The sequence below is a fragment of the Oenanthe melanoleuca genome, chromosome 2 (assembly GCF_029582105.1).
Source record: "Oenanthe melanoleuca isolate GR-GAL-2019-014 chromosome 2, OMel1.0, whole genome shotgun sequence".
Taxonomy (NCBI): domain Eukaryota; kingdom Metazoa; phylum Chordata; class Aves; order Passeriformes; family Muscicapidae; genus Oenanthe; species Oenanthe melanoleuca.
In genome coordinates this window covers 23480186-23506921 of record NC_079335.1, presented here as the reverse complement: position 1 = coordinate 23506921, position 26736 = coordinate 23480186, and the positions used below count along the sequence as shown (strand labels likewise).

Sequence of the window (26736 nt, the reverse complement as noted above, 5' to 3'; positions counted from 1 at the left end):
TGTGGCCTTTAGGCTACCACACCCCACCCTGTCCAAAAATGCAACACATGAATGCTGAAAATCTGTTAACTCTGTGAAACCCATGGAGCCCAAAGGAATGCAAACACATAAAATCTTGCTTTACTGAATTCGATATGAAAATAAATTCAGAACTTAATTGAGAAGTGACATTTTTTTATGAATTCCTACCCCTCAAAGTTTTTCTTTTTGCACTGTATCTCAGTCTAATCACAGAAACAAAACTCTTTACAGATTACCTCATTACATGTTTGCTCAGGTTATACCTGTGTCTCTGCCCTCTCCTCAGCTATATTAGGCAGAGGAGAGGCAGGGAACCAATTAACTCCAGGTACTCTAAGGGTCTTGCTTTTTAACTGAAAGTATATGCTGCTTTCTAATGAAATAACTCTTGTGCTCCTAATGCATAAGCTGGAGTTGTAAAGTAAGTGATGGAGTGTTGACTTATTCTCCCTGAAGTTAGTGACAGATTTTATTCAAATTTTACCTGCTGTGGGACTTAGAAGTTTCTAGTCTCATTACCCAAGATGTACAACAAAACCTATATAAATTACATTTACATTCGTATACTTATATTTTAACAGGTTAATTATTTTCAGTCATTCTTCTATCATCAGCTACTTTACCTGCTGGCAGACACCTTGTTCATTAATAACCCAGACTGGCTACCAAAAATAAAACAAAGCAAAGCAAAGGCTAATGGCTCTAAACCTGAGGAAAAAAAAAAAAAACAAAATTGCCTTACATACATATTTTTTAATTTTCTTTAAGTCACACACAAAACACTTGCACCTTTCTTTTGGCACAATATTTAAGTCCTTCAAGTCTTAACTCAAAGAGGTGCTTTACTGAGTATTGTCTACTGAAATCCACAAAAAAATTGAAACATTCTTTCAAAAGGAACAAAAAATTTACAATTGTACACAAAAAGTCTTGCATTTTATTGAAATTTCAAGTCTTGTATCAAACAAAAGCTTTTTCTTCAGACAAAAATATTCTCTTGGTGTCCTCCAGATACCAGAAACACTGAATTGGTCCATTAGTGACGCTGCTTTCTTTGTCATCTTCACAGAAGTCCACAAGGTTGAGCTGTTCCACCACTGGGTCTTATTTTATCGTGTGAAGGAACGAACATGACGACCTCTTCCACTGCCTCCACTAACAAATTTCCCTCTTGAGCCACCACTGCTACTACTATTAGCACTTGTCCAAGACGGTCCAATTCCTCCGCGGCCTCTGGACGCACGATCGCGAGGACTCGGTCGGTAGCCTTAAAGCAAAGAAAAGTATACTCAGTTGGAAAAAAAAAAAAAAAAGCCCTAGGCGGAGTAGCTGCTGCGAAAGCGTAAGAAACACAACCAGGATGAGATACAAACAGCGTCTCTTTCCTCCTTTTCATTTTCACTTTTCTTTTAGGCAAGCATTGCTGCTTTAATTGCGCTATGATTACCATGGAGGTACGAAGACAATCGAATGACAAAAGTCTGAGTGCAAAATTAAGATTCTGCGATCAAGTGTTCAATTCAGCAAGTTCTATGGGTTACAGGGCAGTTCGTACGAAAGCACATATTTGACACGGTCTCAGTGACAACTGTTCATATATGCTTAAAACATTTGCTGAATTTCAAGGTGTCTGCAGCATCCTTGCATGGTTTCATTTGTAAAGCAAAAATGAAATTCAAGGAATTCTCTATAGTTCGATGCCCATATGAATACCATGTACCTGCTGAACTTAATGGTCTCAGTGGTGGCAGTGGACCCCTGTTAAAATTGCTTTGACCACCTCTACTGTCATTGTAGGTTCCCCTGGGCGTACTCTGTGCACTCCAACTTGAGCCTCGAGCGCCTTCACGACGACTGTAATTTCCTACATAGGGAGAGAAAAACCAACACACTGTTGAGCAAACATCACTGGGTTTGGGTTTTTTTCCATTTCCATCTTCTCAGTACTCAGAGTGTAACATAATACTTACACAGTTCAAATAGATAAAGATACTCTGTATCAACATACCTGCAGCATTCCAACTTGGAAGTCTACAAGTTACTCTATTCTGCACAGAATCAGAGGAACAGATCTATTTATTGGGCAAGGACTCAAGTTTAAAATACTTTACATTATCTAGCATATTAAGATAGACTCTTATACTTTCAGATTTTGTGGTGAAATAAATCCTAGTATTAATAACTTTATAAATAGAAGTATTTTCTGTTTCTACATTGCAAGGACTTGGCCTAATTATGGGATGAAAGAAAAAGGAATGCAATCTTGTCTATGTATGAAAGAAAATTAACACTCTGTAGGCTACAATCTCCAGGTTCACTGAAAATTGCATCTTATTCTTGTCAGGATCTTCTATCCTTTTATTCCAAAGCCTCATTTAAACACAGAGATGTACTGTGGCGCTTGATTTCAGGAACTACCATATCACAAAAGCCAGAGAAGCAATCCAAGAGTTGCCTAAGCAGCTGACTCCTTTTGTAGAAGAAAGGTAGAAAGACAGCATGGGAATTCACAGCCTTGTTCCAACTGTACAGGTCTGGAGGTTCTCGCCTTCAAGAGAATCTTTCCTGGTGCTAAACAACTCACTGCAACAACACTGCTTCAGGAAGATCTCACGCTGGGGATGATGAATTGCTAGGAAATTGGGTTAGTATTACTGAAGCCATTTTAGCATTCATTCACTCCACCTCTAATACAGGAACCAACATACCTTTTGAAGCAGGTGGTGTAAAGAACCTGTTCTGACTGTGAAAAGCTCCTCGTCCTCCACGATTCCCTGAGAACCCACCACGGGAAGAAATCTTCTGTGACACTTTTGGTGGCCTTTTGGCTGGTGGTATCCCATCTGGTGCAACCACTTCTTTGCTCTCTGCAGCAACAAAATCATCCACATGCATGGAGGGTGGCCTGCTTGTGTTCTGTTTCCTCTGACGGAAGATATCGTGTGGTCGAATTCCTTGTCCAAATCCTCCCCTTCCTCTTCCTCTGGGTGGTGGCACAACATGAGCTCTCTTTGCAGGCTCTATGTACTCAGATTTCCCACTGTCATGACAAACCATGATTTAGTTAGCTAATGTTACACTGTACTACTGATGGTCAGGCATTCTCCATATTGGAGATGCAATGTGAAGGTATTTGACATTTTAACAATACAAAACAATGCTGAAGACACTGTTAACTCAATAAACTGTTTTTACCTTGAAGTTATGAAGGTTTCATGCTTGTGCTTGCCGAGCTTGAACCCTTTTGTGGTTTTTGTGCGTCCAGGAGATGATGGTTCTGACAAAAATGACCTCTCCAGTTCAGCTTGCAAGTCAAAGTCACTGCAGCCCTTCTCAGACAGTTCAATTAAGTCAACTTTTACCTTCCAAGAGAGAGTTTAAAAAAAACAGTTATTACTAGCACAAAAAAAAAAAAAAAAAAAAGAAAAAAAAAGAGCAGCAGTAACAAAACAAAACAAAACAAAACAAAAAGAAGCAGCTGATCTGCAGCAAAATTATCTTGACAGATCCGAACACAAAAGGAGTGAAGGGAAAAGCGCTAAATATGAACATCTATCTTGTCACTTAATGACCTGCAGTGGGACAATTCTCTTGCTTAAGCTACAGCCCTATAAATTTATTAATGCCACCTTATACAGTTTTGGTTAAGAAATTAAAACATAACTGTCTTTGCACACAAATTAAAAGAGTAAAACTAAAAAATAATTAAGGCAATGAAGTCAACAGAAACTGATTATTTCTCACACAAGAAATTAAGACACTACCAATTCCTTAGTTCTAAAAAAACAGGAATGCTACTGTATTTTTCACTATTAGCTTTAAAGTTTAGACTATAAAAGTTTAAAAAATTGTGACAAGCTTTTGTGCATGTAGTTTCATTTACTACTGCCATGTTTTCCACTTTTGCCACATGAGAGCAAATATTTAAATTAAAAAAACATGCTATCAGGCTATTGTGGATATTTTTGCAAAGACAGAAGACAAGCAAGGAGAAGAAACTAAATCATATTCATTTCTATATTTAATACAAACTGATGAAAAGCCTCAACAGCAGTGGAAACACAGTTTGGGACTGACACAGCAACTGTTCCCCTAGGGTACTGCAAAAGACCCTAATTTTGTGCCAGCTTCCAAGTCAATCTGAAGGCATTTGGTAAATCCTTTAACAAATGCCAACCTCTCTGTCTGGGTCAAGTTAAAAAGGTGAGCTCAGGAAAAATAACCATTTGGCCTTTATGAATTTCTGATGCTACTAGTTCAGATTAACCCTTATTTTTAAATTCACTTTAGATATGTTAATGAAGCCTATTACCATATCCAGGTCAGTGTCTATTTCTTCAGCCTGAAAGGGTGAGAACCACATGGACTTCAGCTGGTCATCCATCACGTCTGCCAACACATACGTAGTCCTACAACAAAACAATGCCAAAGGCTGTTTGGTTATGAACCAAACTGCAGGTGTACACACACAGCAGCACAGAACCTGGGTGAACATCGCTGCCTTACCCTTGATACTCACACGACATTAAATACATTGGGACTAGTGGGCAGTAGTGACAACAGTGCTCTTTAGATCCTGCTTTTAATATATTAAATTTACCTATGCATAAATTAATCCATTTTCTCAAATAAATCACAGGTAGACTGTAACACACCCAAGCATTTTACCTGTTGTTAAACAAATTCTGAAGAGAGTCTGGTGCACAAAGAGTAGGTTCAACATCTTGGTCACTCAGTGGACAAGAGTCACCCGCTGATTCCAACATTTGCCTTACTCCAACAATGTTGTCCAGTAAGGATTCAAGGCCATCATCTTCCTTAGAACGATCCTATGTTAAAACAGAACAAGTCAGAATTTTTTCCCCTCCTCAGAGAAAGAACAATGTTTTGCTTATTTATTAAGAAAGGGGGAGGTACTATACAACAGTCTATCCAGCCACAAACAGTGAATCTAAGGCACCCAAGTACAAACAACAGCTGAGAGCTCCTAGGTGTGGTATTAAACAAACCATGCCATCACATGCACTTTCTAGGTTTCATTCCCAGTTGATGCAATATCCTGTAACAGTCCCAAGGAAGACACTGCCCAGGTTTCCTTTACAAAGCTCTCTGTTAAAGCAGTCCAATGTCCTGTGTCTGCTATTCCTCATTCAGAACAACTGTGGCTGTAAATCTCCTACCTAATAGATGTAGGCAGCCAGGGAAGGGACAGGAGGGAATGTAGCACTTGAAAGGCATTTGTGATGAATAAGCTGTGGAGCAGCTGTTTCATGGACTCTCATAATTTAGCTATCAAGTGCATGGCTGTCATCAGTTACATAGAGTCAGATTTGAATATCAGAGTTAAGTTTGCAATCATAATTACAGAAAAGTTGGATGCACTGAATTCTGCATGTCCTCTAGTCCAGTCCCCATCATCACTGCTTGAAGCAGGACTATCATCAAAGCCAAATAAGGTCATAACTTTAAAGCCATTCTTTATCCAGTCATGTCTAAAAAAGTTCCAATGAAAGAGAGCCCACAGCCCCACTGACCTGTTCAGTGCTTCACTTCTCTCTCAGTGATTATTTTTTTCCTAACATCAACCTGAACCTCTGAAGCCACAATTTAGGGCCATTGCCCCTTGATTTCAAAAGACATTTGATTCCACCATCTCTGTTACCATCTCCTCAAACAGCTGTGGTAAACTCTGAAATAGCTCCTGAGCCCTCTTCACCAGGTTAAACAAGCCCAGCTTCTTCCTCCTCTCTAGCACATGTGCTCTAGGGCCCTGACCACCTCGGTAGAACCCTCTCCAGTTTCCCCAGGTCTCTCTAGAACTAGTGAGAGGGCAAAGCTGGTCAAAGGTGAACTCAACACTCCACAGGAAACCTCATCAGCATCCCGTGGAGGGTCACAACAAGGCCCCTGGATGTGCTGACCATGATCCTTCCAGGATGGCTCAGAACACATTCCTCTGTTTCTAGTGACCCTGCACTGTGGGCCCACATTCATCAACCAACATAACCACCTAATCCCTGCAACAAGGCATGGGATTCTCCTGCTTTCATTGCAAACCTTTACATTTTTCTTAATGAACCACACAAACTTTCTGTTAAATCAATCCTAAAGCATTTATTGAGGTTTCTCTGGATTGAGGCTTTGCTATATGTCAGATTAGTCACCCCCCTCATCCTACTGGCATCCACAAGTTCACTGAAAATGGATCCATAGTTCAGACCTCTGATGAAAACATCCAACAACATAACATCCAGCCCCAGTATTAATTCCACTTGTTACCAGTCACCAGTAACATCGAGCACTGCTGAGCTGGGGTTCCTGTTGTGTATTACATCAATAATCTGCTTCACAACTACCCTGCACCCTCTGGCTGTAGGCATGTGCTGCCTTCCATGAAACCTTTAACAGTCGAGGCTCTTAGGATGTGCTAACAGAAAAATGCAACATCAACTTGATTATTTGAATTCTTTTACCATAACATGTTTCTCCAGATCAAGAAGCAGGTTTTCTGGGGTTTCTTCTTTGTTCTGCAGTAGATGTTTTAACTCTGCAGTGGTAAGACCCAGCGTTCTGCCTGAATGGGATCCATCTGTTTCCATAAGGCTTCCATCATCTCCACAACATCCCTGAAATATTTGACAGTTGAGGAATAAGTACTCATAAATATTCAGTACTTCTGGACTGCAAACCCCTTTGAATTCAAATACACATTAGAGCAAATCCAGCAAAATGAGTTCTCTCTTGATTTAAAAACATATGATGTAAATTATTTTAACAAAGTACACTTCAACAAGCAAGAATGCAACCCTTTCCTGTACAAGATGAGGTCTGTATCATAGAATTAACAAATATTTTATAGTTCTTTCTATATTACACATCAATACAGCAGCTCTCCAACAGGATGCTGTGAATGTAAAACTGGGATACCACAGCATACTATTCAGTTAGGAAATCAGTATGAACTGATATGCCATTCTTCCTACTGAAAAACCCTCACTTACTGAACATACATCCCGCTCAGGTTTCATAGTTTTCATTAGAAACTAAAGATGGCACTGACACTACTGATGGAAAAGCCTCACCCAGCAATCTGCAGAATCAACTGCTTTCTGAAATAATTGCTCCTGAACATGTCTCACACTGCAGATTTCAGAGAAATGCAGCTGAGTTTAAGCATTCAATGCATATTCACTTACCAGTGTATCAGAGTTTAGAATCTGTCGCATAAAATCCAAAAATGAAGAGGCCAGTTCACCTGTGTCTTTGCTGAAACTAGTTATTACTCGCTTTAATACAGCGTACAGAGCATTGCTGTGTTTTCTTAGAGAGCTGTTTTAAAAACAGTAAGAGAGAAAATAATTTATTAGTACATACATTGTGACCATTCCACCATAACTGGCTATAAGAAAATTACATTTATGCAAAATAAACTTGGCAAATTTCACAATTATCAAGTTCAGCCTTGATTACAAACCTGGAGCTTCATTACTTTCTCCGTACTAGACGCCTCTTTTCGCCAGTACTGTCTGCAGATATTTCAGACTGCACATATACAGCTATATATACTACTTCCAAAACATTCAAGAAAATACAATTTCATCTTTGGCAGAAAAGGGACTGAAGTAGAGAAATAAAGCTTACATAAGGACCTTATGTATGAAGCAGGATCATGCTTGCAGCTACAATTTCACTCCATGCCATGATGCCTAACTGCAGAAAATAAACTGTAAAAGCAACATGAACAGAAATAGCAAAGCTGTGCACTTAAGCTGACAGCTGGACACACTCATAGAAAGATAAAGGGATCATAGAAAGAACAGCATCTGTAACTTGCTAATTTTTAGTGGTGCTAGTTTAGCTTCTTGCATCTAACACGACTTAAAGTGTCTTGAACAACCTTGTATTGACACGGCTCCTTTTTCTGCTTTTCTCTTTCTGCAAACCTCACCGTTTTGCCTCTGCACTTCAACTTCAGCAAAAAGAAACAGGTCCAAATGTAGGACAAAGAATCAAGTGTCAAAACTACACAATATTGTCCAATACATGTATATATTTTGTTCAAAGTGACTGGAGTTAATAAAAATAGTTTGGAAAAAAAATCATGTCTAAAGTCTTAATTATCTGGAGGTCAGAACACTTGGGGAATTGCAAACTGAATCCCCTAAAAATAGAGGAATTACAGACAGTTCTCCAGTGTTCCAGATGAGAGCTCTTTGAGTGTCTCAAAAGGGAAAAAATATATCTCATATAAAATATAAAAAATATATCTCATTCTAATCCTCCAGCCTTGGAATGGGGAAAGAGAGTGTACAAACCTGTTTTTAATGCTTTGTCTGCTTCTTGAAACTAAGTGCTTCCGCATGCATACTGTAGAAACTATTCAGAAGGTGAAGAAAGACCAAAATACTGAGTAAAACACTGAAGCCCCGAAGAGAAACAAATGCTTAGGTGCCTTATCCTCAATGTTTTCTACTAAGCAGTTTTTAAACAAATTAAAAACTGTGAGTGATATCATAAAACACCATACCTCTTCAAGTGGTAGAAGCCATAGTCATGCTCTGTAAGAAACATCATTGTTCGGATGCATGTCAGCAGACAACTGTAACTGCTCTCAGAATTTGTTAATGTTTCCATCAGACAGTCACAAATTAAGGGCATCAAATCTTTGCTTGGTAAGGAGTTGGAAAGCTGCTCTAATTCAGATACAGAGCCTTCTGATGAACTTGGTAAAATAAGTGCAATATCCTAAAAGAGTGATTATTATACATATAGTAAAAATGCATTCTGTATGCCTGCAGTAAATATAAACCATACAAGAAGTCAGAAGCACAGGGTTCTTTCACTATCCCTTTATCATCTTATTCCAGTATTTCAGTTATTACTGACCACCAAAATACTAATCTAGAGTATCCTTTTTGTTCAGTTTTTTGAAAGAGTTACAAACCATTATTTATTTCTGAAACATAAAAGCTTCAAATTCTGAAATATTGTAGCAGAGCTAAAATCAAAGGCAAATAGTCTTTGGGTAACACAGTTTCCTGCCTAGTCAATGTGTCCCTCAATCTCAAAACACTGGTCAAAGAGGGTGAAGTTCCTTGGCTGGTTCAGCCTGGAGAAGGCCGAGGGGTGACCTCACAGCAACCTTCAAGTGCCTTACGGGGAGCAGCAGAGGGGCAGGTGCTCTCCTCCCTCTGGTGACAGAGACAGGACACAGGGAAATGGCATGTAGCTGCATCCAGGGACACTCAGGTTGGACATCAGGAAAAGATTCTTCACTGACAGGGTGGTCAGTCACTGGAACAGAGTTCTCAGGGAAGTGATTAGGCACCAAGCCTGTCAGAGTTCAGAGAGCATCAGGATGACACTCTTAGTCATGGTTTAGTTTTAGATATTCCAGGGAAGGGCAGAGAGTTGCACTTGTTGATCCTTATGGGTCCCTTCCAATGTGAAATATTATTTGATTCTGTGGTTCTATGAAAATTAAAAGAGGCTGCAGACACCACCTAAGAAGTTTAGGACCTTCTGTCACTTCTATATTTTACATAAAATAAAACAAGACTGATTTTTCCCAACGAGTTTGTATGGACAGAGAGATCCTGTTTATATGCAAATGGCTGATTATCTCTACTGACCAACAACATCCAAATGTCTTTTGTGCAAATGCGTAAGCACTAGATCAAATAAATACATGCACTAGTGAGACAAATAATGATATGTAAATCTGTGCACACATTAATGAGAAACTACAAGGCCAGTCTATGAATCAATTTTCAACTAACATTTCTTACCTTGCTATAGTTAACTTCTCTGCTTTTTTTAATGGAGGAGTTTTACAGTACCAGCATAGCATACATATCTTTATATTTGGAATACATTTTCAAGAGGTTTCAGTTAGACCATTAAGAGATACGTATTTATTTAACTAGGTAAGAAGTGAGCAGTGACAACTAAAGTTTTGTCAGTGGCCCACATGGAGATGCTGCATCCCTCTCTCAGCTGATGGGACAGGAAATCTTTGTGCCATTTTCTGGTCTCTAATGAGCTACCAGAACAGTGCACATAATGCAGAAGACATGTCATAAACTGGAAAGGGTTTAGATTCAAGACCAAGAAGGCAGCAAGTCTGTCAAAGCAGCCAACTATGTAGACTTTTTGTGTTTTAACAATGTAGGTTTTCTTAATTTTGGAAAAAAAAAGGGGCACTTAAGAAACAACCTAATTTAATTTGTCTCCTACAATAATCAACACACATTATGCACTAAATATAGCAAATACCTGATCACAGAGTGACTGCAAAAGGGAAGTTACACATTCAGCACACTGTTGATGAGTGACATTGTCCCCAGCTGATCGCATCAAAGCCAAGAGCTCCTGGAAAACCTCTGCATACTTTTCATCTCCTTTAGTAGTTCCATTGATAAGATGCAAAATAGCTGATTTACAAGCTTTATGTGAAGCCAGGGCATCCAATAAAGCGAGCAGCCGAGTGGTCTGTCCAGTGTACTGTTTCTCCTTATCTTCTGTGTTGCTGAAATGGTATCAGTGCACTATGAAAAAGCTGTTTTAAAGTGATCTAAGGAACTATAAAAACAATCATCACAGGAGTCATATAATTCTGCATTTTAGAAAAAATCCACCTAGTTTGCATACTTAAACTTACAGTTCCATTTACTTTTTGAAAACCGCTCAACTTTCACTAAAGAACTTGGTCACATCATAAAGAATGGTCACATCATTGATTAATCTACTATGAGTTTAACATACAGTAGGGCATCTAACTGTATAAGATAAATGTGCTTCTATGTAAAATTGTCTAAGTGGATAATCATGCTTTAAAGAAAGAACAATCAGTTTCAAAACCCTCTGAACCTGTATCCAGTTTATAAACATGTACAAACATGTAATCCCAGTATAGCAAACTTTACTGGCCCACTTTTATTTAAGTCCTATAAGTCCTTAAAAGCACTTCACAGGCAGGATGAGGTTTTGCAAGGACAGCCTAAATCTTCCTAAAATACTTACCATAAACATACAACATGAAACTGCCTACATCTAAACTTAAGATGTATGAGTTGGTTTTCTGGCAGCCTTAAGCATTATCAGGACATAGCATATAGCACTGGAATGAGAATTCATTCAGCCCATAATGAATGATATATCCAAAAGTATTTTCCTTCTGCGAAATCTACTGCGCAAAAGCAAGATGAATTTAACAGTTCACTAACGAAATCTTTGCAAGAGAAAACAAAAATACCTTTGCAGGTCTTCTACAATTAGATCCAATACTGTCCTCATGATGAGGAGAGCAGTAGGTGAAGCCAAATCACACAGCTGAACACAAATCCTCCTCAACATATGCTGAATGGGCTGGCAGGATGAGCCGGAGAAAGATCGAACAATCTCCTGTATCAGCTTGGCCTGCACGTGGAGGTGCATACTCCACAGTTTCCTGGTGTTGAGTGCCACTGCAATATCATGGGCTTCAATTACCTGCAGGAACAGAAGGGCAGGAAGGGTTTTCCTGTCAATTCATATGATAAAAATTGAACTCTATCACAATGTATAAACAAAGACGAAGTACGAGTACTGTCCGCAAAAATATGGAATGCCATTTTCACTGTCACCAAATTACAGGACATGGGCCAGCAAATGTCACAAACCTTTTATGCTCACTTATTAAAGATCACAAATTCAAGATCCATGACAAAAGAAAGAAGGGCCTTAATATGCCAAGTTCAGCATTCAGAGCTAAATGAAAAGCTTTAGAGACAGTCATTTAAGTAACAGAACAGGAGTCTAGATAATCTCACAAGGGACAAATAAACAACATATGACTGCTAACTTATGAAAAATGTTCCAAGTAATACCAATTTTGTTTCTGCTGAAAAAGACTTATCTACAAAGAATCTGAATGAGCACAAACGCTTTACAACAACTTTAATTCATCCTGTCATGCATCCTTCTTTCCACCACTAAAAAGTGGTCAAAGAGTTACATATAAATAATAAAATTTTTTAAAAACTAAATACATCTAAGTTATACCTGAGTAGTCTGCATGGGCAGTGGAAGAGGCAACAATTCTGAAAGCAGTATAAGTCCAGAGAAAAAGCCTTCAGGAATTCTCAAAATTGAAGAGAGAACCTCCTTCAGCATTAAAGACCAAGTATTGTTCGCCAAAGTTTCCTCAGAAATGGTAAGTTTTTCATTAACACCTTGTGTAAAAGTCAGCAAGATATCGACAATGTCATTCTGGATTTTCTGTTCATCGCTATCTAAGCGGCCTGAGAGAGGAATAGAGCAGAGGAGCATGTGCAAAGAAACGAGTGCTGCAGGAACACGCATGTCCTTGAACTCAAAGGATCCGCCCCTCAGGAGCTCTGTCAGCATTGTTTTAAGGAGAGTAAGCGTGCAGCGGGCCATAGAAATGGTGGTAACTCTGTGCAGCGTGGTGCCCATGTTGACGTGGAGCCGCCAAGGCTGAATAAGGATGCTGTTCAGCTTCTGTAACACCCGGATGAAAGTGTCCATTCCCTCAGAAGAGAAGAGCTGAATAACTGCAAGATTCCATTTAAGGTCTTTCTGTTGACCTGTACAGAAAATAAATAAGATTTCTGCATTTCTAATTTCTCCTGGGCAGTCACAGTTACACTTTAGCCAGGTTTAAGTAGAAGACTCAGAAAACTTAAGATTTGTACTTGAACCCGTACAAACGTATCAGCCATACCTTCTACCAGAGGTGGTGGACATGCAATATGACAAAGAACACGAAGTGCAGTGGGAAGACCAACTCCATCTGGGGTCATCAAACTATCAATATTCTTTTAGGGGAAAAGAAAAAAGAAAAAGGAATGAGCCTGTATTACAAGGAAGAACTTTCTGAGTATATTGCTTGCTTAGTATTCAAATTCTGTATTTATTTACTGTAAGTAGGTCACAAAATTTAAGTTTAATTATTTCACCTTCTGGTAAGCAGCCATAAATAAGGCAGAAACAAAAAAGAAAGTATCAACATTTGCACTGTGATTTATCGGAAGGTAAAAGATTTAAATAATTAGATCTTTGCATCATATATTTATTTACCTTAGATCTTGTTGCAATAAATACAACAAATCAAGTTCCAGCCTAGATCATAAGCTTTAACAGACTCATCTCCTTTGAACAACAGTATGTATTTTTAAATATCATGTTAGAACATATCTAAGACAAAATATCAGACTACAAAAGGTCTAAGCTTATAGAACATAAATAAAAGATAGCATCTACCTATATTTTACTGACCTGTTTGATATATTCAATAAGATTTGGAATACAATTTATTTCAAATCTAAGATTTTTCAAAGGTTCAAGCCACTTGCTGAGCTCTGGGGGAGAAAAAAAAAAAAGACTGAAGTCAGTGAATTTATGATCGTAAAACCTTTTTTAATCAAAATGTCCTTAATTCACACAATAGATACTAAAGTGTGAAATTTGTGGGTCTCATAGTGCAGCTGTAGCCAGTTGAAAAGTATCAACAAAAATAAAGCTTAATGACAGGCAATATATGTTATGCACACTGACAAAATTTGGCTCAAGTCTATCTGAAGACAATTAATTTTCATCTCATTATCTGCATTACCTGTAATTAAACGTTTTTTAAAAAAGACACTAAGGGGCACTGTCAGCTAAAGAAAAGAAGCAAAACACATTCCCCTTAATGTACAGAATAGGTTATGTACAAACTATGTACAAAACTTCTACTAAGTACCCAAACAGAGCCAATCACTGCCCTGCACTCCACTCACGCCAGAAGTCCTTACAGATTATCAGTCTCTCTCTCTTAGTCTAGAATAACCTGAAAGTCCCAGGTTCCTGGGATAAGAGATTTAAAGGTTTAAAAAACATCGTTCCTGAAAATATTTACAAGAACATGAAGATCAAGTGGATATGAATTGATGATTCAGAGTGATTTCATGATTTGGTTTAATAAACTAGCTGTGCTTCTCAGGAAGCAGTCTGATATCAGGTGAGAAGCAAAAACAGCATGACAGAGGAGAGATTTAAATTAAAACCTTGAAGAATTCCGATTTCTTTTAGTGCATGTAAGTTTTGGAAGAAATTATTGGTATGTCTACATGAGTCAGTGAACCAGTGCAGAGCACAACTTTGGACATCAGAGTTTCAATGTTCAGGTGTCAGAATAGTCCCCAGCAGGATTTTGCTGACTATCCCAGGCCTGATCTGTAAGCCAACACAAGCTGGGAAGACACCAACACACAGCTTAGACATCATGGGTAACATGGACTATGCTGGCCTAGGTGCCTTAAAACAATCCCAGTATTATTTACTAGTAAAGATCCTGTCACACTACATCACTGTCCTGGTTCCAGCTGGGATAGACAGAGCTTGTTTTCCTCCTAGTAGCTGGTTCAGTGCTATGGTTTGGATTCAGCATGAGAACAACATTGATAACACACTGGTGTTTTGGTTGTTGCTAAGCAGTGCTTACCCTAAATCAAGGATTTTCCAGTGTCTCATACTCTGTGAATGAGGAGCTGCACAAGAAGCTGGGAGGGAGCACAGCCAGGAGAGCAGACCCAAACTGACCAAAGGGATATTCTGTACCATAGGATGTCATATTCAGTATGAAAACTGTGAAAGTTGCCTGGAAGGGGCTGATCACTGCTTGGAGAGGGGCTGGGCATTGATCACCAGGTGGGCAATTGCACTCTGCATCACTTGTTTTCTTGGGTTTTATCTCTTCTCTCCTTTTTATTACAATTATTATTGTTGTCATCATCAGTATTATTAGGATTATTATATGTTACTTGTTTTCAATTATTTAACTTCTTATCTCAATCCAAGAATTTTAGTTGTTTTTCCCTGATTCTCCTCCTCATCCCACTGAGAATGGGTGGGAGAGTGAGCAAAGGGGGTTAAACCACAACAATAGCGATAGTAAACAAAAGTAAGACTCAGCTCACTGACTAGTTAGTCCACTTCTACAGAAATTTGCTCTCCTATTATCAACACAGTTTGAATAATTTCAAACTTCCTGCAACTATCCAAAATTCATGGCAGATATTTTACTTGAAAAGTAACTTTCTAAATTAACTATCATTAACAGAAAAAAAATTGCATATTATCTCAGTGACTCAACGGATCAGATGCAACTGGAAAAGTAATTTCATTATCCAAGCCAGACAACTGTGAAACACCAATTATTCACATAAAAAAGATTTCTTCTATACATTCAAACAATTCAGCTGATAATTACACATACTGTACCTTGCAACTTGGTGTTATTTTCATCTGCTTTACAAAGCTTCAGCAAAGGTGCTGAGTGCTGTTCCAGCATCTGAACATCACTGGAGGATTGTACCACCAGCAAAACAAGGATGCAGGCATAATTATAAGCAACTGACTTCTTAGACTTTGAGTCTCTGAAACAACAATAAGGATTTTCTTTAGATCTCATTTAATAAACTGGATAAGCTGTTCGATTTTCATTATTTGTCCTCTAAAAATCTACCTACATAATTTTTACCTTCAACAAGGATTACCCCATATAATTATCAATGAAAGAAACCCAAACAATTTCCTCCTATGCATTTTAGTAAGGGAGCACATTATACACATTCATATTTATTTCAGCTTCAATGAATCATGAGATCCAGTGGCATGCAAATGGCCAAGTGCCATGCAAATATCTTTATGTAACTTCATCTGTTTCACAAATCATTTTAAAATCAGTGCTACCTAATGTAGTACAACTGCTTGTCCAGAGAAAACAATGACTGCATTTAACATCTACAAAAACTAGGAGAATTGAGAGATTCCCACCCCAAAGTAGTATTCAGTACTCTCTGTATCAAATCAAACTTTTTCCTTGTTTCAACATTTTATGCTTGAATGAAAACTGCCTACTTATTGATTTTTTCATACAACCAAAAGTTTGCTCTACATATATTACAAGAACTTAGTTGATGACCTACACAGACTTGGAGTACTAAGTACTTGATTACAAATGACAGGCCTGATTTTGTATCACATGCTTCTACTTTAAAGTTGTTTTGGTTTTAAGTAAAAACGTCAGGATCAAAGAGAAAATTATTTTCTATTTGCTGAATTATTTATAAAAGATAGATACTTTTATAATGAAAAAACTGAAGGAAATAAATAAATGTATACATTACCCTAAAGCTTCCTTAGAATAGTACTCCATTAAAGTAATAAGACTTTGAAGATTTTTTTCCAGACTGAATACATGAGCCACAGCAGATCTTCCCACAGGGTTAAAGGTGATCAGGTAAAGGTTGTGAAGTGTTCCCAGCAGATCTGAGTGGTCAGTCTCCTCGCTGGCTGTGCACCGCTGGAAGTGGCAGAACAATTCCGAAATGCACTGTAATGTCTGTGTTGAATGCAGGAGCCACAGGGCAAAAGCATCCTCGTTGGCACCATCTGACTGCAGACCTTCCTCTTGATCTGGATCAGAAAACTGACAAAGTGCTCTAACCAACAAGTTTGTTGCTTCATGCTCAGAAACAAAGAAAAGAAGACCCTTCTGTGACTGTGCCAGGAAACGCAATATATCCCGGATAGCCTGAAGAACACCTGGATGTGCACCTGTCACTGGAAGAGACAGTAGCAAAGTAATGCACTCCAAGAAATGGTGACTGTGAAGATATCTGAAAAAAAAAAAAAAAAACCCCAAAAAATCATCAGCAATGCTACAAATATTTGTCAACACTGCACAATAATGTTATATAAAACCATGTATCTCCCAGCTTCAGTACATACTGCTCTGTGGACAATGAGAAATAATAACTAATTATGAAGTAGTACAGAATTTAAACCTTACAAAACAGAACTGCTATACTATTAACAAGAAGTAAGTCCTAAAATTCTGATCTCCATAAAAAACCCCAAACAAAACAAAACAAAAAAAGACAAAAAAAACCCCAATAAACAAAAAAAAAAAACCCTCAACTGCATCTACACACAAAACAAGGCACTATATTTCATTAAATTTGCTGCATCTGAATCATCATCAATGCCAGATTCAATGTTTTAAAAGTGCTAGGAAATCAATCATTATTACATATCTAGCAGGCAATTTTTGAAGACACTGCATGTAGATGCTTATCCTCACCCATGACCACACAGTGCTACCAAAGAAATCTGTCAGCATTTCTAGACAGAAACTTGCTAACAGAGTAAGAGCCCATGGGATGGTTTAACTGGCTGAAGCAGGCAGGCCTCAGCTCCTCTGCCTGTGCTGTGAAACAGTGAGCTACACTGAGACAACTGCATGACCTCTTCACAAACCTGAGGCTGGTTTGCATCTTGCCACCTCAACATACAGGCTTAGGAATTCCTGACCTATTTTACATGTCCACAAAGACATGTTCCAATGAACATGTCAAATGAAACACTCTAGATTTATAACCATTTTCAAACTGGGCAGCACCTAGCAGAACCAGTCAGCATCTATGAATTCAATTGAAGGGCGAGCACATTACCAGTAATAAGGAGATTTTAATTTCTAGCTAGGTGCATTCTAGGTTGACTGAAAGCCAACAAAATAGCAGGTACATTAACTTACCAAACTCTCTCAGACCTTATATGCACAATCTAGAATCTCCCAATAAAGAATTAAGTGAAATATCTAGCAAGGTGTTACTCAAAAAAGTCACCCTTGAAATATATCTCTATCAAGCTGGAGGAAATACACTAGGAACTGAATTTGCAACTGCCATACCTAAACAGGACAGGGTAAGGATCATCTCTTTCTGGAGGGCCTGTAATGCGTGCCATGGTTGGGAAAGATTTCACAGGTGGCTGAATCATTGTATGAGGAGCAGTTTCCATCAAATGGAAGATCTCTTCAAGAAGACTAACAAGTTTTTCCATCTCTCCTTCGCTTATATTAGAAGATTCCAAAAGATGATCCATGTCCATAGGTGCCTCCACATCATTTTCATATTCTTGGTTGGTTCTTTCAAGTCCTGCCAAGTCCTGGTCCTGTTCTGGCTCTGTGTGATTAGGAAGAGGAGGAGTGTTCTCTGCTAACTGATCAACCACCTTTTTAATGTCTGACAGAATCTCGTAGAAGTGACATTTCTGAAGAATTGCAGAACCAGCAGTAACAACTCGCACAGTCTGATCTAACAGTATGAGTTCCAGGAGTTTCTGATAACCACTTTTTTCATGTACGTCTGTGCCACCTCTTAGAAACATTTCCATTCCCTCAGTCATACTAATGACACTATCCAAAGCTTTAAAAGCATTAAGTTTAAGAGAGGATGATACATGATCTGCAAACAACAGCTCAAACAACACATTAATAACTCCTGCCTGCAAGAGTGCTGTTATTCCTTGAGTCCCACATTCTGCTAATGAAGACACCAGTTTTGTCCCAGCTTTGAGCTGTCGAACATTCAAAGCAATGGGCTGCTTGAGAGCCACCTGAAGGTTTAAAGCTTGGAGGGTCCAGTCAACTAGCTGGGTAATATAGTCTTGCTTTGTGTCTTTCACCAGCAGGTAGCTCAATTCCTTTACTATTAAACTTGGAATTTCTTCTAATGCAGTAACCCACTTTGCACCCCTTTCCTCTTGATATAATTCCAACAGTTCAGTTAATTTAACTGAGCCTTCCACTGCCCCTGAATTTTCTTTTTCTGAGTCTTGGTCCTTTATTTTAGCAACTTCATTTTCAAATACAGTCTTGTAAGGGCAGCTGAAGTATAAAAGTGGTCCAAGCTCCTTTTCAAAAGGTTCATATGTCACAGGAGGCACAGATGCCAGATCCTCAGGAGTATATTCAATATCAAAGCTTGGATACTTAAATGTTTCACGTTCCAGATCAGCAATTACATCTTCATCACTTGAAATCTGCTCATAGCCATCATCTCCTAAAAAATTAAGTTACCAAATCAGTTATGAATAAACCAGTTCACAACTGCAGAGAATATCTTCCATGTAAAAAGTAGTGATTCATTTTACACAAATATTACCAGTTAGAGAACAATCACACACTAACACACAAAAAGCCTTCTCTTTCAAGACGTGATTGAAAGCCCCATCTGACAGGGTTCTTTATGTAATAATCGAGTAATTTAAAAGAATGTATAAAGCAAAAAAAGTTTAACTAGAGTACATATTACTACATTACTACAACTACTACTACTTGTCCAATTTTCTTCCTGTAACTGCACCTATTATACAAGTCTAGCCTGGAATTTTTGCACAGACATGGGAGAGATCTTTAAGTAATACAAGAAGATGACAACTAACTTTATTACATAAACAACTTCACTTGGTTTTTACTTAACGATCTCTCACCACTTTCCTACATTTTTAAACAAAACATAACAAGATTGAATATTCATTATCACCTATACAACTGTATCTATTTTTGCTATTTATAGAATTTTTTACTATAAAGGAATAAATATTCCACAGCAAGATACTGTTCTTGAGAGATGTCAGGACCACAAATAAGGCAATGTTGCAGTAACCAAGGGAAAATATTCAGCTCCCCTGACACATACTCATCATGAAGGTACCTTCATGAAGGTACATCAAAATTTCATGAATCTCAATTTTTATTCTAAACTCTACAACTTACCATCACCTTCTTCCTCCTCTTCACCCTCTTCCTCATCTTCATCATCTTCTTCCTCCTCCTCATCTTCCTCATCAGCAATGCTCTCTACAGTATGACCATCATCATCATCATCGTCATCATCGTCCTCATCCTCCTCCTCCTCAACATCCACGTCATCATCATCTTCCCCTTCTTCTGGCTGATCTTCCTCCACTTCTCCATCATCAGAATACTGGCTTTCTTGGTGAATGGATGTTCGATCGGGAGAAATCGGCTCAAAGTAATCCTCCCTATGGTCCACATCATCTTCTTTTTCCCCAACCACTAAAAATAGAATCATAGTTTAGAAATAAAAGCACTTTTCTGAAATCCAAAGATAGTAAACAGGAAGGCCCTATGAGTGGATCCTATCTGGCACCATACACTTGGGCTGACCTTGATGATTGTTCATTCTGTCCCATGTCTGTCTTCCACTCTAGGAGAGTAACTGAACGTCCTACTAAAGACTGAGGCAAAGAAGTCATTAACTACCTCAGCCTTTTCCACATCCTTTTTCACCATTATCCCCCTGCATCCCATAAAGGAGATTCTCCTCAGTCCTCCTTTTTTCTTTGCTAATGTACTTATAGAAATATTTTTATTGTCTTTAATTAGGTTTCTGCATCACATATACTAGAGAGGCAAAAAAAACATTTTGAAAATCTTTGCATGATCACAAATCACTTAGTTTAGCAAGACTATGATTATGTAGAGTTCTTAGCACTTTTAACCAATACAGAGATTGGGTAACTTGGCAGATGCTGCAGAATAACTGAGAAGGACAATGGATACCAGAGTCAATAGAATACTTATAAAAAACATGAACAGCATGTTCAACAGTGTACTGGTTAGCAGCCAATATTTTCAATCTACTACCTTTAAAAATTATGCACATGAATAAACCTAAAACTTTTTTTTCCCTTTCCTAAAACCAAATCTGTCTAGCAGAAGTAACAGCAGATGAAAAACTTCACACGGGGCAGAAACACATAATTCTGCCTCCTCTAAGCAGTGATGTGCAGCAAATAAAACACAGTCTCTTCCCACTCTACCTGACACTGGCATAGGTTCATCCTCATCATCATCAGGAGGAGGAGGGCCTGGAGGTGTCCTTGGTCCCCTGGGTTGTGGTCTTGGAGGACTGCCATTGAATTGGTCTTCTTTCTCTCCGTCAACTATATTTATTGGGAAAATAAAAACTTGCATTAAATGAAGCCATGGGAATAAAAGCAGAAAACTGTGGGGTATCAGTGCTACTTCGAACTGGGGAACATCATTGCCCAGGTTTTATTTTTATCTATATTCTGAATTACACGAGGCAACTTTCTAAAGTCACTTTTGATGAAGTAATTTTTGATGTACACAAGAACTACATCAATAAACAAGCTTATTAACACTAACGATTTTTTATGTAATACTTGTTTAAAACTTAGGTGAGCAATTGCCAATTTTGGTTTTGACACTACTCATACTGTGACTCTACCAATAATATCTGAATTGCTTCTAAAAATAAAGTTTACATTTTACTCAACTGGTTTTGATGGTTTACAGCTATTTTTTACTGCACATAGTATTCAAATTTTGCAGTTTTCTAGCCATACTTTGAACAATAGTTCTAATTTGAAATCTAAAACCAAAATCAAAGCAGAAACTCGATCATGGATTCTCTTAATGGCTGTTCTAAAACCAGTGCCAAGCACTCTTCTGTAATGTATTTTACACAACTCAAATAAGCAAAATGAACTATGACTGTGAATTTTTCTTATTATTTTAATACTATTCTAATCAATTTTTTTTAAATATTCCGATCATCTACATTGTAATGAGTTCACACAAGTAAAACTGCATTTTGACCATCCAAAGTAACTAGCAACAGATCAAATAAACCACTCTCATAAAAGCACCAGATGAGACCCTACTTGAAACCATTCAATATGAATCTAGAAGAAAATATGAAACTAAAGATATAATAAGGAAAATGAAAGCCATTGTAATCTAAAACGTGGAAGAACTAGGATTTGCTTTTCAGATGGGATACTGTCCCATCTGAAATGGATCTGTCCCATCCAACACTGACTTGTAAAAGAAAAATCTCTGTCTTTTCCCAAGACTCACCATGTTTTGGATTTCTTTTCAATCCAGGCTGTTGCTGGGGAGGTGGAGGCGGAGGGGGGGGTGGAGGAGGTGACTCTCTCTCATGAGTTATTACCCTGTCAACTGACCCATATATTGCCAAAGTCAGACAGTTGTACCACCCTCTAAGAACCAATCCATCTGTGTTGACCTGTGTTGGTTTAAAAAAAAAATAAAATAAAAAGCACTTAAAGACAACTTCAGAACAGTTACTCTAGTATCACTGTATCAGTATCTGCATAAAAGCCAAAAGAAAAACCCAATGTTACAATACCTCTTTATACCACATTTTGAAAAATGAGAATATGTTAAACAAATCAACCATTGCAACAAATAATCTTTCTCTAAAACCATTAAATTCCTTGCAGTATATACATTGACTAGATAGATCCCTAATCTACTACAACCGATTAATAAAAAAAACACAACCAAAAAACCAAACTAAAGACAATATGAAAAACCACAAGAAAATTCTAAAGTAAAGAGTATTTAAACTACAGGTAGGTCTTAGGATAAGGTTTGAAACTGTAAACACTTTACACAGTGCTAACACACCACATGAAACCATATTTACACATAAATGACAGATAGGGAGGGAAAGAAGAGGTTTAAATCACACTGCGTTACCTTTGCATTGGGCCTGAAAATAATTGAAGTGTTTTCATCATATTCAAGGCTGTTAAATGAAAGATACAAAGTCATTTTTCATTTTAATACAAAGCATGTTTACAGAAATAAAACACAGCAATCCTATTCACACAAGCCAATGATAAAACACTGAACAAATACATATGAGAGTGAAAAAGCACTTCTTTCTACAGAATTATTTGCATTAATATATATGGGCTCTGTAAATTTAAAAATGACACAAACTTTGCTTACTTTAAGGATAAACCTCTGTCCTTCCACACAGATTGGAGGAAAACAATAGAAACACAAACTAGCAAAATCCAAACCAAATATGAATGTCATGGGAGATACAGGATTTTCTATTGTGCATTCTCTGCACTATAAAAATTTTCAGGAAGAAAAGATAGACAATGAAGTCACACACTAATCTTGAAAGAACTTACCTTCCCAGCCGATCAAAAACAGGGGCACTTGGTTTGCTGACATTGTTGAAAAACAAGTCCAGTTGAAATGAATGGGGGGATGTCTCCCTAGGAACAGAATAAAAGTAAAATTAAATTAGATGAGTTCTTTATCACAGTAAGTAGGACTACCAAAGGAAAAAAATCCACAAAATTATACTCTTTAAGTAACACCTCAAAATAACTACAAGTTCAGCAAACACATAAATGCATTTTACATTTTTATGTAGGAAGGCCTATTGAGACATTAATGTTCAGCAAAAAAAGTGAGAGGAAGGTCTTCCTGAATCCAATCCCTGGTATGTTTCACTTACCCATAAGCCCTGTTGTCAGGCAAACTTGTGTGAGCTCTCACTCCTGGAGGAATGACTCGGACTTCATTGATGTAAACCACGCATGGAAAACGAACCACATCAATATTGGTACTTTGCTACAAAACAAAGAAGAAACAAAGTCTAGGAAATGTAAAACACAAACAACAGAATGTATTGTAATCTCTATTAAAGGATTATGTTGCAATCTTAATAATAAAATTCAGTTCTGTAAAAAGTTAAACACTGATAAACACTGTTACACAGAAAAAATAGGGGCTTTAATATAATCTCACCACTTTTCATGTATTTAACACTATTTTTTCATAGAAAGTATTACTGGTTTGTTAATTTATTTACTTAATTTATTACCTCTATTTTCAAGACTCTTTCAAACAGTAACAGGTTGTTTTTTCCAGACAGAAGGTATGTATGGTATAATTCCAAACATTAGCAAATTTCATATTTCAAATACAATATTAAAAATTATAACTCTAAGTCAGTTTTGCTAGATCTGTACAAAAATTCCATATGATGTTTATTTTTCCAATTTTGCAACACCTGAAAACCTTTAGCAAATATCATTTTTGTCTACCACAGAAACAGCAAGTATAAGGAATTCTTATACCCTTCAAAAAGATGTTTCAGCAAACCAGGAGGTTATCAAACTTACAGTGATTTTCCATGTAACAGCTACTAAATAATTAATACTGCATGTCTTCTCTCAATAAATTCACTGCATTAGATCTTATTACATTTAACCATCATTTTTACCATATATATGCTCATAAAACAGTACACATATATAACTTTACTGTAAACATATAAAGGCTTTTTCAACAGAAGCTCAGAATCACATTTCCAATTAACAAGCTGAATTAACAGACTGATAGGAAAAAAAAGCCCAAACCACTGATCTATTAACACAACTAAAAAATGAAAACTAAAAAACATGTTGATCTGCAGTTGAAATGTGTCTCTTTCACCACAATCAGAAAGCAAATGAAAACAGTAGAAAGCAAGTACAAAAATTTTTAGAAAAGCTAATAAGCAATGAAACAGACAAAGTGGAGTTTTAAAAAGAGTTTTTAAGATATGGTTTTGGGCATGTGTTACTGTCTTCTAAAAAATCCATGCAGACATTTTCTAACACAAGATACAACACCTTGGCCTGTGGGCTGACATGTTAGAAGCTGGATGGTGGAACCAAAGGAATCCTGCTAGGACAGGGAGCACAGATGCACAAACAGGAACAGGGTGAAGTGCAGCCTGCATGGAGTGAGGGCTGTGGGAGCTCATCTGTGCCTCTAGAAAAGATCTGAGTCATGCAGCAGACTCAGATTTCTGGAGGAAGGGCTGCTCTGGGAAGCTTCATCCCCAGGAATACTGCCCAAATAAAGACAAATTCCTCTTTAAATGATACAGGATTATGCCCTGACAGCCATGCATCAACATCACCAAAACAGCAATTGAATTCAACCCACTATTCCTACAAAACATTTAAAAAGACCCTACATCAGAACTGCTCAACAGCAATTAAACTGCATAGCTAAGCCAAAGAAATAATTCTATGCAAAAACACAGCAGTACTTTTCAAAAACTGTAAATTCCAGTGCAACACTCATAATCCACAAAGCAGAAGAATTAGCATAATATAAAGGCTTTCAAGAAACATGTAAAATTTCTAAGGGTCAGATTCGGACAATGTCACTGGTAAGAATGAAAGTGATGAGAGATGATTTAAATAGAACATGATTTAAAATATTCCACAAGAGCACATAGGTTCTGGAGTGGAATAAGAGTGGCTACTGTTTCTACCCAGGGGAACAGCACTGGGGAGCATTCCCTGCCTAACATTGTCTTAAATAGCAGAATTAAAAACACATTTGGGCTGAGCTGATCCAGACAGCTGAAGACTCCTGAATAACTCTTCAACTGCATTTCACTGCAGCATGACTTCAAAATACTCTGTTTTCTTTCCCTAATACCTACCCATGAAGACAGTCGAGCTATTCTATGAATCTGAAACGTCTTTCTCATGTTACAGTACACAATCACTTTTTCCCTAAGAGTCCCATTCTTCCTCCCTGAATAGCACATCGAGCTCAGCCCTGGACAAACCTGCTGCAAGATCAGCAGTTTCAAAGATGCTCAGGATCTCAACAGCTTCAAAATGGAACATTTGCACAACCTACCACTGCGAAAAAAGCTTGAAATACTCATTTTGTGTAAAGTGAATAAATCTAAGGGAATATCTCACAAATACACAAATATCCCTCCTCATCATTAGCTACACAATAGCATCAGGAATCTTTCAAGAGGCAGGGCATGGTCCCCTGGTCGACTTCTTCCATTATCGCCTTCTCGAAGCACGTTTATCTTCTTTGTTCTCCGCTCGCCTTTACTCCCCTCGTCACCTCCAAATTCTCGCTCCTTTCCCACCACCAGCAGCACCTCGGGCTGCCAGAACAGCGGCTCGAGCAAGGTTTCGTGTCAGGCAAGGCGGGAAGGAGGCGGCAGCTCCCCCTTAGCGGCAGCGGCCCCGGGGTTGCTGCTGCCCGACCGCCGCCGGGGCCCGCCCCACAGGAGGTTCCGCACTCCCGGGAGCCCCCGGCGCGAGCCAGGGGGTACCGGCAGCAGCTCAGTAGAAGGGAGAGAAGGGAAAAGGAGATGGGAGGAGAGGCAGACCCGAACCCCGTTTTACCTCCGCGCTCTGGTGCTTGAACGTGTCCAGGAACAGCAGCTCGGTGGCCGCATCCGCCGCCATCTTGGCCGGCCGCGGGGGACGCGCTTCCGGCGCGCGAGCGAGCGCTTCCGGGCCGCGCGGGGCGGGCGGGGGCGGCTGAGGGAGGGGCGGGGGCTGCTGAGAGCGGGGCGGGGGCTGCTGAGGGAGGGGCGGGGGCTGCTGAGAGCGGGGCGGGGGCGGCTGAGAGCGGGGCGGGGGCTGCTGAGGGAGGGGCGGGGGCGATTGAGGGAGGGGCGGGGGCGGCTGAGGGAGGGGCGGGGGCTGCTGAGGGAGGGGCGGGGGCGGCTGAGGGAGGGGCGGGGGCGGCTGAGGGAGGGGCGGGGGCTGCTGAGAGCGGGGCGGGGGCGGCTGAGGGAGGGGCGGGGGCTGCTGAGGGAGGGGCGGGGGCGATTGAGGGAGGGGCGGGGGCGGCTGAGGGAGGGGCGGGGGCGGCTGAGGGAGGGGCGGGGGCTGCTGAGGGAGGGGCGGGGGCTGCTGAGGGAGGGGCGGGGGCGATTGAGGGAGGGGCGGGGCGGCTGAGGGAGGGGCGGGGGCGGCTGAGGGAGGGGCGGGGGCGGCTGAGGGAGGGGCGGGGGCGGCTGAGAGCGGGGCGGGGGCGGCTGGGGCGGGGCGGGGGCGGCTGAGGGAGGGGCGGGGGCGGCTGAGGGAGGGGCGGGGGCGGCTGAGGGAGGGGCGGGGGCGATTGAGGGAGGGGCGGGGCGGCTGAGGGAGGGGCGGGGGCGGCTGAGGGAGGGGCGGGGGCGATTGAGGGAGGGGCGGGGCGGCTGAGGGAGGGGCGGGGGCGGCTGAGGGAGGGGCGGGGGCGGGTCC

General features: G+C 39.5%; 1 protein-coding gene across 2 annotated transcripts; it reads right to left on the bottom strand.

Moving 5' to 3' along the window:
* Positions 1–935: 935 nt before the first annotated feature.
* VIRMA (vir like m6A methyltransferase associated) lies at positions 936–25974 on the bottom strand. 2 transcript variants are annotated; one of them, XM_056483316.1, is made up of 24 exons: positions 25885–25974; positions 23184–23299; positions 22852–22938; positions 22406–22454; positions 21761–21929; positions 20698–20820; positions 19628–19930; positions 17759–18911; positions 16194–16685; positions 15286–15440; positions 13300–13382; positions 12746–12839; positions 12064–12608; positions 11276–11511; positions 10297–10549; positions 8549–8766; positions 7218–7350; positions 6495–6647; positions 4690–4850; positions 4334–4430; positions 3217–3383; positions 2730–3061; positions 1742–1885; positions 936–1288 (listed from the first exon to the last, which is right to left on the bottom strand). In XM_056483316.1, exons 1-24 carry the CDS (start codon positions 25945–25947, stop codon positions 1131–1133), a joined length of 5484 nt encoding a protein of 1827 aa, XP_056339291.1. In that variant the 5' UTR covers positions 25948–25974; the 3' UTR covers positions 936–1130. The 2 variants fall into 2 exon arrangements, with proteins under 2 accessions (XP_056339291.1, XP_056339292.1); XM_056483317.1 differs by lacking the exons at positions 936–1288; positions 1742–1885; positions 2730–3061; ... (6 more) ...; positions 10297–10549; positions 11276–11511 and having other exon boundaries at positions 12058–12608; positions 25885–25963.
* Positions 25975–26736: the final 762 nt, after the last annotated feature.

Coding starts and splice junctions, on each gene's coding strand:
- VIRMA (XM_056483316.1), bottom strand. CDS start 25,947: ATGGCGGCGGATGCGGCCACCGAGCTGCTGTTCCTGGACACGTTCAAG. Junction 13,383..15,285: donor AAATAACACCAAGTTGCAAG/GTACAGTATGTG, acceptor TTTCTCCCCCAG/AGCTCAGCAAGTGGCTTGAA. Junction 4,431..4,689: donor CAGAATTTGTTTAACAACAG/GTAAAATGCTTG, acceptor GTTTTGTTGTAG/GACTACGTATGTGTTGGCAG.